This window comes from Asparagus officinalis, chromosome 5, assembly GCF_001876935.1.
Source record: "Asparagus officinalis chromosome 5, Aspof.V1, whole genome shotgun sequence".
In the NCBI taxonomy this organism is placed as follows: domain Eukaryota; kingdom Viridiplantae; phylum Streptophyta; class Magnoliopsida; order Asparagales; family Asparagaceae; genus Asparagus; species Asparagus officinalis.
The window spans coordinates 49,765,612-49,777,701 of record NC_033798.1 but is presented as its reverse complement, the minus strand read 5'-3'; the positions used below and the strand labels follow the sequence as shown (position 1 = coordinate 49,777,701).

Genomic DNA, 12,090 nt, shown 5'->3' with positions numbered 1-12,090 from the left:
TTATCAAGAATTGTATGAGAATGAATCACAAGTTAGGTTGTTTATGGGGAGGCCAACTATTATGCAAAAGAAGGTGTTAACTGAGTTCATGAAGAGTCAACCTCTTGATTAGAGTGGTGGAAGGTTGGATTGCCTAGCTTTTGGGATATTTTTGTGAAACTAGCTAATTATATCATGCTTGTGTAATTATTTTTGTATGTAAATGAGCTAGATGATTGCTCATCCTTTTGCCTAACAACTATGGTAGAGGTATTAAACTTATATTTGTACAAAACTAATTCTACTATCTCTATCATCATGCATCTCAGTCGTGACTTTAAATTTATATCGAATATTCAATGTTAAAGTGCAGCAATATCACTGTTTTGCACTTGACATATTATTATTATTATCATATTAAAGTGAAGCAATATCACTGTTTTACACTTGATCCACAAGTTCATTTTCAGCTTGTATGTATCGAGAATCATTACTTGGATTCTTTTACTTGATATAATTTGCACTTCTATTTTCAAGTTAATATTGATGTCAAAATGGTGGAGTATTGACTCAATAAGAAGAAATAAACGATTCTTTTTGTGCATCTGGGTATGTGCAAATACTACCTTTTATATGCAAAAGGGTCTACTAAAAGTGGAGCCCACTATCTACTATATGCTTTTGTCTTGAGGGATTGTAATAGTCTAATGATAGTTTTAGCAAATATAATGAATAGCATGAATGTTAAGGATGTCAAATTGTAACTCTCAAACTCTCATTGCTGTTGTGTGCTTGGCCTTTGTGTGCATGGTTTCAGCCTTGCTCTCGGCCTTGGTTTCAGAGCCTTGCTCTCGGCCTTGGTTTCAGCTCCTGGGATGGTTATGAAATTGGTTTTAGTTGTGTCCTTTGGTTATCCTTGGTTGGTTTCAGACTATGTACAGTTAGAATACGTTTTCTCGCATAAATTTGTGCTGTTAAACTGAGGTAACTTCGAGGAATCATCATAATTATAGGCAATGTTATGCATCAACCATTCTGTATGTGCTAGGTGTTTGGTTTCGCCTGTTTGCTTGGCATCCGGTTCCAGTTATGTGCAAACTGGTTTCAATTGTTTGCTTGGCATTTGGTTTGAATTGTTGGCTTGGCCCCACGTTTCAGTTGTGTTCTTGCATGTGGTTTTAGTTGTGTTCTTTCTTTTGGTTTCAGTTTTGTTCCAACTTGTCTGAATTTCTAGTTTGGTATGCATATTTTGTGTTATGATGATGAGCTACTTTTAAGATATGCAGCCAAAGTTTATAGCAGTAATATATTGGCGAAGCAATATATTGTATCCAACATTGCTATTATAAACTTCATGGCGAGGCAAATAATGAAAAAAAGCCTTTTCTGAGCACATTTTCTCTAATTACTATAGCAGAGGGTTTTCTTTGCCTTTTCTGGTTGTTAGCTTACCTGGTCCGACCGTAATGATATATGTGTCTATTGATGTTGGACTGGTGGTCGATTTTCATGCTGGACTTTGGGGTTATGCATTCCTATTTGTGGACGTTTCATATGCAATCAGAGAGTTATATAGGCTTGTTGCCTCATGTTTTGAATTCTGGCTCCAGGATGTTGCTTGAGGTGATGGATAAGCTTGGAGTTGTGGACTGTATTTTGTATCTTGTTATATTTTTCAGGAGCTACATGTGCCTCATGTTTTGAATTATGGCTACATGACGTTGCTTGAGGTGATGGATATCATTGGAGTTGTGAACTGTATTTTGTATATTGTTATATTTTTCAGGAGCTACATGTTCATAAGCTCACAAGTCTATTGTAAAAGAATTTGTTTCTTAGATCCTTTTGTAAGAGTGAGGGATGTCTCAATTTGGAACTGACCACTCTCACAATGAGAGGCAAAACCATGTAACCTTATTTCCTTTAATGATATGTTTTCTCTTTAAAAAAAAAATTGTACAGCAACACCAAAGCTCACAATTTTTTGTTTCTCAACTTAAATTAATTAGTTTACCAATCTTTTGTAAACATGTATCAACAACACCATCAACAACACTAGTTGAATTATTTGCAGATATTTTGTCCCTTTCATTGGTTTTGCATGTCAGCCCACCAAAGCACACAAAATTTTGTTTCTCAACTTAAATTAATCTCGAAAGTTCTACTTTGTTTATTTAAATATGTATCAGCAACAGCATACCAAAGTCAACCGCCAGCTAATTGTTCTCCATAAGAATTTATATCTATTTAAACATGTATCAGCAACAACCCGATACATAATAATACATGTATATGCTTGTGCATGCATATATGTATATGGGTGGTAATCACACCATGGTGACCACAATCAAGTTTTCTTGATTTTATAGTTTGAACCGAACACTAGAAAATGATGGAATCTATCCACACATCAATTGTTCTCTTTTTTCCAAATTGAACCAAACTAAGAAAAATGATGGAAAATACTTTCAGCCCATATTTTTTGGCGAAACAAACACAAGAAACACTTTCCATGAAAGTAAAGGAAACACAAAAAAATGAAGAAAAATAAGTTATGGAAAATAAAAGAAACGAACCAAACATGCCCTAAAAGAAAAGATGATGAGATTAAATAATTTATCTTGCGCTACATATTCTCTTTGTATTAGGGCGGCGTAGTACTCATGAAACACCTCATTTTAACATTATTAAGAGCCAAACCAGTTGATTGTGGATCATGTTATGAATCTTTCGGTTCTTGCGAATTCCTCCAGATATATTTTCAGTAATGATAAGATTTGTTATTCGACATATGACAAAAAAAAAAAAAAACTACAGTGTTTAGCACCTGAGAGTACGATAACAAAAGCAATTGGCACGCATTTTCCATTTTGCTCAGTTACTTTGGATTTCTTACTTTGGCTCTAAAATAATAACATCAATTGTACGATAAATTAACATTTGACCTAACATCTCCGGTTGCAACAAAAAGAAGTTCTTCAGTCTGACAAAAGTCAAACAATAATAATGCAACTGCCCACATTAGAGGCAGTGAATAAGAATCTCTACCCATGCAAAGCAACCAATCTGAAAAACAAATGATAATAAGAAAAGCCCTGATCATTAATGAGTAATAAGAGATCAATTTCGTCCATTATCTAGTCTCTCTTGCCCCCATCATCATCTTCAATAATAACACGAAAACTTGGAATACACTGCTCCCCTTTGATTATCTAGCTATCGAAATTCACTTTCTTTCGCTGAAAATAATTAAAATCGATAAAGAGTCGACAAAAGCAATATAGTTACACTACGCAAAACATATAAAAGCTATTTTTTGTTTGTTAATTCTTCTAAAAAAATTTGCACTTTTCTGAAATTACATTTGTTTTGCCTGAATAAAAAAGAATTATATAGAAAATATATTACCTTGCAATTCATGCAAAATGGCGACGTTGACAACATTTGATATAAGGATTGATGTTGGGGGACTTCGATTCTGTGAGACGTATGATGGAGCTCTCCTCATGGTTCAGTTGGTACTCTGTGTGAGTTCGGTCTGACGACATTTCCCAAGATGACACGACATAGTCGTACATGATTTCTTGATCATGTACCCATGGCCAAAGTTTAAGTTCTGGAGTGACATAAAAGAGAATAGTACGTGTAAAATGAAAACAGCTAAAACTCAGTCATAGTAAAATTTGTACATACATTTGGGGTAAATTTCACAAATCATAAGTCTGGTTCATCTGAAGATAACCCCTAAAAAGAATGGTAATGTCAATTTACATTCAAAACTTTTCAATTTTTCTGAATCTATTTTCTCAAGTAACCACCAACTTTTGAAAAGTTGGAATAATAGTCTACAAAAAATGGTCAAAAAGCCCTGATAAAACTTCATTTTTATAAGAATGTCGATAGCCTCCTAGTACTAGTACAAACTCAATCTCAACAGATTAGAATCTATCACATTCACATTCATTAAGAGCAACAAGTCAAGATTACTTCCTATCAGATCAATCCTAATATTAAATCTGGGATGAACCTAACACAGATCTTTACTAGGTGAGGCTCGGGTCAAATCTGATTTAATATTCAACATCAAAAAAAAGTGTACTAGATCTCATACATTAAAACATGCATGCCTACCTTGAGTAATTGACAATGTATATGTTTACTGATGTTTGTAAGTAACGTTGCGCATAAATATTACGCATGACCTGTGATATTTTTCTCAGAATAGCATATATATATATTTATATAATCTTACCGTTGCTATGAAAATGAAATGCATTGTAGAATAGTAACTTACCTGAAAATTGGAGAGTAGCATCAGATGCCCCCCAACATCTCGGCACATCACTGGCTTTGAAGCCATTCTTTCGAATGCCTTCTCCGCCACCAGCGACTGTCCCATACCATCTAGCCCTAAAGCTGGACGTACATGGAAAATTCCGTAGGTCCCTTTTTGGGACACTGAAGAGGAGCCATTTGGCTTGACTCTTCGTCTCAGTCGTTGAGAAGACTAGCTAGCGGCCTTCGCCTTTGGATCCAACATCCTCATCGGATGCAAATTGCTTTGTATTCGCAAATTGAATGGAATTGGAATCCCAATTGAATTGAGCGTTGGAATAATTTTGAGAAGAGGTTTGTTTTTCTTTTTTTTTTTAATGAGAAAACTGAGAAGAAGGTTGTTGTATGTAAGCGTCTGTGCCCTGCCGGAATTTGGCAAGTTAGGGGTTGTTCTTTGTACCAGGGTTTGTTCCCTGTGTTGCTCCAATGTACATAGATGATAGAACTCGGTATGTCAATTAGCTTTTTATTTCTAGGTGTATTTCATGCATTTCGTGATACTACTGAATCTGAAAATATTCGGTGGAGGATTGAGATTAGTGGGGAGAATGCATTGAGAACAAATTGTTTGAATTTTGCAGGCTTACCATATGCGAGTTTATTCCTGGTCCTAAAATTCCCATATCGATATTTCCAATTTTTTTTCCTCTTAAAAGGTAATGCATTTTGCAGCCAAACTTTTCGGTGAAACTTGATGATTGATTTTGTGAAAGCCCAAGCCCGATGATACTGAAAGCCCACGGCTCATCTCACCAACATTCTGATTATATACCAACGCTTAAGGGTAGATCCCACATCTTGTTGGATATCAACATAACCGAAAGCCCACCTATTTTGTCGATTTCCCCGCACAGCCCCACACTTAATTATAGCTTTTTGAGGATTTTTTTCTACCATTCGATAGCCCAACGTACCATATAGCCGAGCATACACTTTCCCACATAACCAAAAGCCCACTATACATTGACCGCTTTTGAGGCCCACTTCATCCGAAGTCTTCTTATAGTTTATTTTTTAGCCAATTCATGTGATGCCTACTTACATCGATGAGCCACAGTATCCTGAAACCCACTTTATCCGAAATATTGCACTCCTATATTTCTCATCCGAAACCCAGTTAATATGAAACATCCCGTTAAATATTTTCTCATGCAAAATCCATTTCATCTAAAACCCATTTATACGCCCATATGGGCCATATCCACTTATGCTTTCTCATTGGAGAGCCGAAAAAGCTTGAGGTGTGTTTGGTAACTCCTCAAAATAGGATCATGTTCAAACCTTTGGTAACTCCTCAAAATAGGATCATGTTCAAACCTAGCCTCACTTTGGGCAAATTCTTTAAGCTAGATATTCCAAAGGCCAAATTTAGCCACTGAAATGATTTTGTTTCGGACCAACTCTTCGATTGGTCAAAAACAAAAGTGATTTTGTTTAGAATAGGCTAGAGCTAGTCCTGACCCAAATTTTGGGTAATTGCTAAACGCACCCAGGCATTTCCAAAATTTTAGACAATTGTCTGAAAAGGAACCGAGCTTTAGCGGGGTTTTAGAATTTTACTCTATATTTTAATAGTGAGCAAGTGAAAAACATGAGTTCTGTTGGTTCAAAGTGCTAATTAATCTGACTATAAACGCAGGGAGGTATCTGACGAAAAGAGTAGTCATCTGAGCTGAACAATTTTATTATCAACAGGGATTCATTTTATATTTTATTTTACAAACTTCGGCACAATTTGGTGTGGTGTTAGAGAAATTGATGAAAAAGAGACCGTCATCGATCATATCAAACATCGATCAGAACTTAATCCATTCAGTTCCATCGATAAAACTCAAGGAAACGAAAGGCTTGGCTTCCTCATCCGTAAGTTCTCTTGCCCATGTTACTCTTCCATTGTGGTTCGATCCCGGCCCAAAACACTTGTACTGCCCGTAGAACACAGTCCTGTATTTTCAAATACCGTAAACTATTGGTTAGCTATAAAAAAAAATAATACGATTTACGAACGCATCATAACTATAATTCTTAATCCTTGTAATTGTGGTGACCCAAAAGAAAATTTAATATAATGTTAAAGCAATCCAGGTCCAAAATATTATCGGTCATACGTATATAGAGAAATATAACATTTAACTTTTCACAAGAAGTTCGGAGTTTTAGTGTAGTAGCAAAGACTTTAATACTATGCTATGGCATCATCCGCATATATCCATTCCCTTGTATCGTAAAGACTTGCCCTTGTCATGTCCTTATCTGAGATTGATCTCGTGCTGGTCATAAATCAGCCTCAACTTAGCTTGGCCTCACTTACCTTATCTCCTCAAAAGACACACACGCACAATCAGTATGTATGGTTCTAGCTCCTAATATTCATATTACTATATTAAAACTACAAAATTATATTGAAAAATGAGGGTTATAGATGTACATTATTACAGAAGTATTCCTTACTTAAGTTTTCGTATGCTAGGGGATAATGTGACGGTCCTTATTGGCATAGGTCAAGTGATTGGAAGTTTTACCTACTAAAGCGCATGACGACATAGATTGCACATAAACAAAAGAAGAGATAATATTTCTGATGAAAGAAAACAAAGAAGAAAGAATGTACTATTATGATTGGATTTGGCCGGACCAACGTCCTTAAAAAAGGTTACACTACAGTACAAGCTCATCGGAGATATAGAACTATAGAAGGCACTAAACCTTTGATAAGGGCAGGAGACCTAACTCAAAATCATGAGGCTGGTGTTTCTTCTAACTTTGTATGTTTCTTCATCTTAGAAAAAAGTAAAGCGTATTCCTTTGTTTCTAGCCCTTTATGAAATGCCATTGGTAATGATACTATGAACGGAGTAATCCGGTAAAAAGTCATAAAGAGAGACTTCTATTGAAGATTTTATAAGGAGATAGCTGGATTTGATATTTGTCTTCATACTACAAATCTTAAATATGATGATTAATAATTATCTAATTTTAAGATTTTATTGGGACACGTGTCGTGATTTTCTAACTAAGACACAACGCCGCTATCTGTCTGTAATTTTTTTCTCTAGAGTTTTCCCCCCTCCGTGAGACCATCAAATGTCCGAGCTCAGCAGACGGATTGTTGAGGAATAGGCACATGACCTTATACTTTTTGTTGGAATCGTGTCTTTGATTCTTTGTATAACTTTATGAGAATTAGATAGAGTTAGAGATCTATCATGATTAGGAGATTAGGTCTCATCATGATTAGGAGTTTGAAACCTATTCTAATTAGAAAGTTAGGCTACAGATAAGGTTTTGGTTTCCCTATATATATTAATTCTTCTATTGTTGGAGGAAAAGCCAAGAAGAGAGAGAGAGAACCAATATTCTTGTAATCTAGGGTTAGCAGAGGGCGTAGCCCGATTCAAAAATATTGTGCGAGAGGCGAGTGTTTCGTAGTTTTTATCCGTGCAAAAGATTATATCATTGGGAGAGGGTTTCGCAGTTTTTGTCCGTTCAAAAGATTGTTAGGAAAGAACTTTGGAGAGAATAAGAGAATTGATTATGTATGTGAGGTTGAGAGATTGAGATATGAGAATTGACTGGTTCCTCTTGTAGTTCTCCTTGATACATAGTGAATTTCTCGTATTGTTGCTCGTGGACGTAGATCGAAGTTGGTCGATTGAATCATGTAAATCTCGGTGTTCTTTCTTATTGATTGCGGTTATTTTCTATCTTATTGATTGTGGGTTAGCTTCCAAGTTGCGGAGATCGTAGTAGGCGGGGGGCTAAAATTCCCCAACACTTTTTGTTTTGTGGGGGGCAAGGAGAAGAGAGGTAGGGTGTGTTGGAAAATGCTAATAATGATGCACAGATACAATTAGACAGCATTCTTGGATTGATCAAATATTTTCTTCTTGAGATTAGAAAGTGATAAAACAGATAATGATTCCTTAGATTCTATTCATAGAATGGCAATTTACGATAAGTCAAATAGTCCCGTGCCATGCGGCAATGAAGCCAAATACTAAGATGATTAATACTGGGAAAAGGTACCAATTAATATCTGAGGTTCTATTTGGACTTATATGAGTTTTTGTGACGTCTAGATCCCTTGGTCTACCCAACATAGAATAGGTACCCTAATCGTAATAATTCAAAAGAGAGTTAATGAGGCCTTAGAGTAATGATTTTGAGAAAAATGTCTTAATTAAGGTTAAAACCAACCATTCCAGGATGGAACAGGGAGCGTGCAGAGCAGCACTTTCGTATATCAGCACATTAGATTCAGGACAGACTCGAATATGTAGTCTCCTAAGAATTGAAGAGTGGAGCAGGACAATGTCATGGAGAGACGATAAATTATTGTATTCATGGGAGTTGAACCTGAATTACTCTGATCTCATATCAAAGATCTTATACCAAAAAGCTTCGAGGGTTATAGTTTTGTAATCTAACAACAAGTTTAGTTAAATTAATATTAATGAACGATTTGAGCAAATTAAATTTTAGAGTAGTCAGCTTGGAGTTGATAACGAGACTTACATTTCCCTGTTTGGATCGCCCCAGTTGTACCATCCGGTGGGAATGATAATGTTATCCATGTACGTGTACGCAAATATCACCCTTGAAAACATGCCCCAAGCTCTTCCAAGGTATAATGCGCCCGATCCGGTCACCTTACAGTTCACGAAGGAGAAGCCTGTGTCCTCTAACATGCTCATTCTATTTTGCGCTGTGAGCGCACCTACATTATTCGCAATTGCATGTACATGACAACCCTGCATCCAAAAAAAAGTTAGAATTTTTCATTTTAACCAACTAAAATCAATCTTCGAAAACTAAAGTTAATGGGCCTTAAATAGAGGCTAGAAATCAATTTTAACCCAAAAGTTTAAGCTATTAGAACTTCTATTTTAAACTCATAATTCTTTCTTATCCGCTCAGATGTAAGACTATACTCACACATGAATAACCAGTAAAAAAGACGAAAACTACCCCTCAACCCTTAAAAAGAATCGCCCTTTACATTATTTCCATAAAAGTTTTGACGTATCAGGGGTATCATTTCTATTGATTCCACGAATCACACTCGCATAATTACTAAGCCCTGCATATATTTATAATAAAGGCAGCAAGTTCGAGGTCCAACCATCAAGTTAAAAAAAAAATCCTCATCTCAAAGTAAGGGCGGGTGTCTTAAGAAAACCCTAATCCTAATAGGTTCGGCTTGCCTTATAAAATTATTCAAAATGTCTGTTACATCACAAATGGTCCTTCTAAATTGATCATGTGAACGAACTGACTTCCTATCTGCTGGCCTTAAAAACTCTATGAATGACGAAGATGACAACGAGAACGATAGTGATAGAAAAGAGATGGTGCCCTAGTCCCTAGACTCTGATGAAAAATAATAAACAAGTATGACTCAAAATTCTGTTTCACTTTAAACTATGAAATTGAATCATCCACTGTTATTAGATAAACAGCAGAGGATTAATTAAGCTTCTTGTTAGCTAATACTCAAAAGCTCTGTTCATGCTATAAACACATTCTCTCAACTACTAGTGGGATTTACAAGCGCCAACAGACAAATTTGTGAATTGCGATAGCTTTTTGATCTTACGCTCGTGAGGAAAGTAACCAGATGTGGCCCCTCTCCTCTGATTCATGGTCAGTACTTTAAAAGTAGTACAACTTTTGGTATAAATTGCAAAAAGTTATCATATACATATATGTAGTTTTGTTAAAACACACCCTTTTAGTCTTATCAGATTTTATAAAGTTGTGATGAGGGTTGAGATTTATAATTTTATATTCTACAATTTCTTTGTAGGTTGAGGACCCTTTTTTATGGGCCAAAATATGAACTCATATAGTGATATTTATTTTTTTCAAAATCAACATCAAATTCATGACCTGTAAAATTTAAAACTTGGATTATTTTGATATCATGTTAAAAGACATTGATATTAAACTAAAACTCTAAATTTATGTTGAAGATTGAATGTTATAATTTTATACTCTAACAAATAGCCTTTTAATCATTTGCAAAATTCTAATTCTGTTATTCTATCAAAACATAATATGCAGAATCTAATAGAACAAGGGCATTTTCTGGGAAAAAAAACCGATTGAGGGATATATTTGCAAGTAAGTATTTTATTTGTAATATTAGTTATATCGTAAATATTGTACTACTTCGATACTATAAGACACAACAGGTAGAGTCTTTATTCAAAAATTGAAATCAGACGTCATGGGTCTCAATTTCTCTTTACTTTTTTCTTTAAGTGCCAAATAACATGAACATTTATAGCACAATTAACGCTTCCGTTTTTTTCATGTGGGCTTAAAGGTAACCATCAATAAGATAAAAGAGTTTGGAAACAGAAAGGGACCCATAATAAACCAAGAAAAGAGATATTGCCTGAAAATCAATGAATGTGCTAACTATACACATTCATGACTAAATAATAACAAAGCTACAGAGGGTAAAAGTAAAGAGGAAGAAATCGGAAAGTGACCTCATAGAAGGAGAGAGCATTTCCAAATATGAAGTCTACAGAGCCTTCAATGTAGCAATCTCTATAATAATGCCTCCCAATGTGATCATATAATGTGTCCTGTGCTCCCAAGAATTTGCAGCCTACAAATGCTGCTGTATCCGCTGAGATCCTAAATGCCACTGCTTGCTTCCCTACTGCCCCTGGTTTTGGCACTGGGGTAGTATTCTGCAATTTGAAAAATTGTCTTTAGCCCCCCCTGAACTGAAAAGCTCTGTTTTCTTAAAAGGACTAACCTTGAAAGTTATGTTCTTGGCAATGAAGTAAGGAGAATTGACAGCAAAAGTAGCTGAATCATGAGTCCCCATGGGTTTTCCATTAGGCCCTGGAGTCTCAGCTGTATCTCCCCATTCAACCACAGTTTTATCAGCCCCTGCTCCTTGTAGAGTTATAAAAGCTCTCATTGCTGAAATGCTCACTTTCTCCCTGTAAAAAAATAAAAAATAAAATACCTACAATTTCAGCAACATAATACTATATATCTCTATACTTAAACAGCTAAAATCAAAAGCTCACTCACTTGTAAACTCCGGCATTGACATTGATCACAGTCCTGACCAGATTGATGAATGGTAGTGAATCAATGGCGCCCTGTATCGTCGTAAAATCTCCGGTAGCGGGATTTTTGTCAACGATGAGGGTGAAAGAAGGGAAGACCTTGTTCATTGCTCTATGGAAAATGGAGTGCTTAAGACCCCCAACAAAGTTAACCCATCTCATGAATTGCCTTTCCACAAGTTGGGCTTGTGTTTGATTGCTTAGAAATGGATGGTGCCGGTTAGGCCGGAGGCTCTTTGTGTGGATTTTGGCTGAGCCCGAGTTTAGGAGGAGGAGGAAGAGGAGGAGAATTAAGTGTTGAGAGCCTGGCATTTTGCAGGAGAGGAGAGAATGTGAGAATGTTCTTGTGAAAGTGAGAGGTTTCGGTTTGTGTATGTTATTTAGGAGGGATGCAAAAAGTGAGGGAGGAGCTGGGGGGATTTAAGAGAGTTCACGGGAAGAGAAAGGGTGGAGGGGAGAGTCACAGGTGGAGAGCCGGTGGGTTACGTACATTACATCTGCTTCTCACTTTCTAGGTTTGCGTTTGTTTTTTGGGTAATTTTCACACCACCCCTCTGAACTTTGGGGGTGTTGCACCGTAACTCCGTGCTGTTTTTTTCGCTGAACTCCCTGAACTTTAGGGTGTGGCAAAATACCTCCTAAACTTTAACATTTTCAAGTAGACACCCTGCAAACGTTAGTA

At 36.2% G+C, this 12,090-nt stretch overlaps 1 protein-coding gene across 1 annotated transcript; it reads right to left on the bottom strand.

The window, feature by feature from the left end:
• Positions 5,986-11,872, bottom strand: LOC109843873 (probable pectinesterase 53). The gene is made up of 5 exons (XM_020412834.1): positions 11,371-11,872; positions 11,087-11,276; positions 10,812-11,018; positions 8,830-9,065; positions 5,986-6,258 (listed from the first exon to the last, which is right to left on the bottom strand). The coding sequence occupies exons 1-5, from the start codon at positions 11,718-11,720 to the stop codon at positions 6,111-6,113; spliced, it is 1,131 nt and encodes a 376-aa protein (XP_020268423.1). The 5' UTR covers positions 11,721-11,872; the 3' UTR covers positions 5,986-6,110.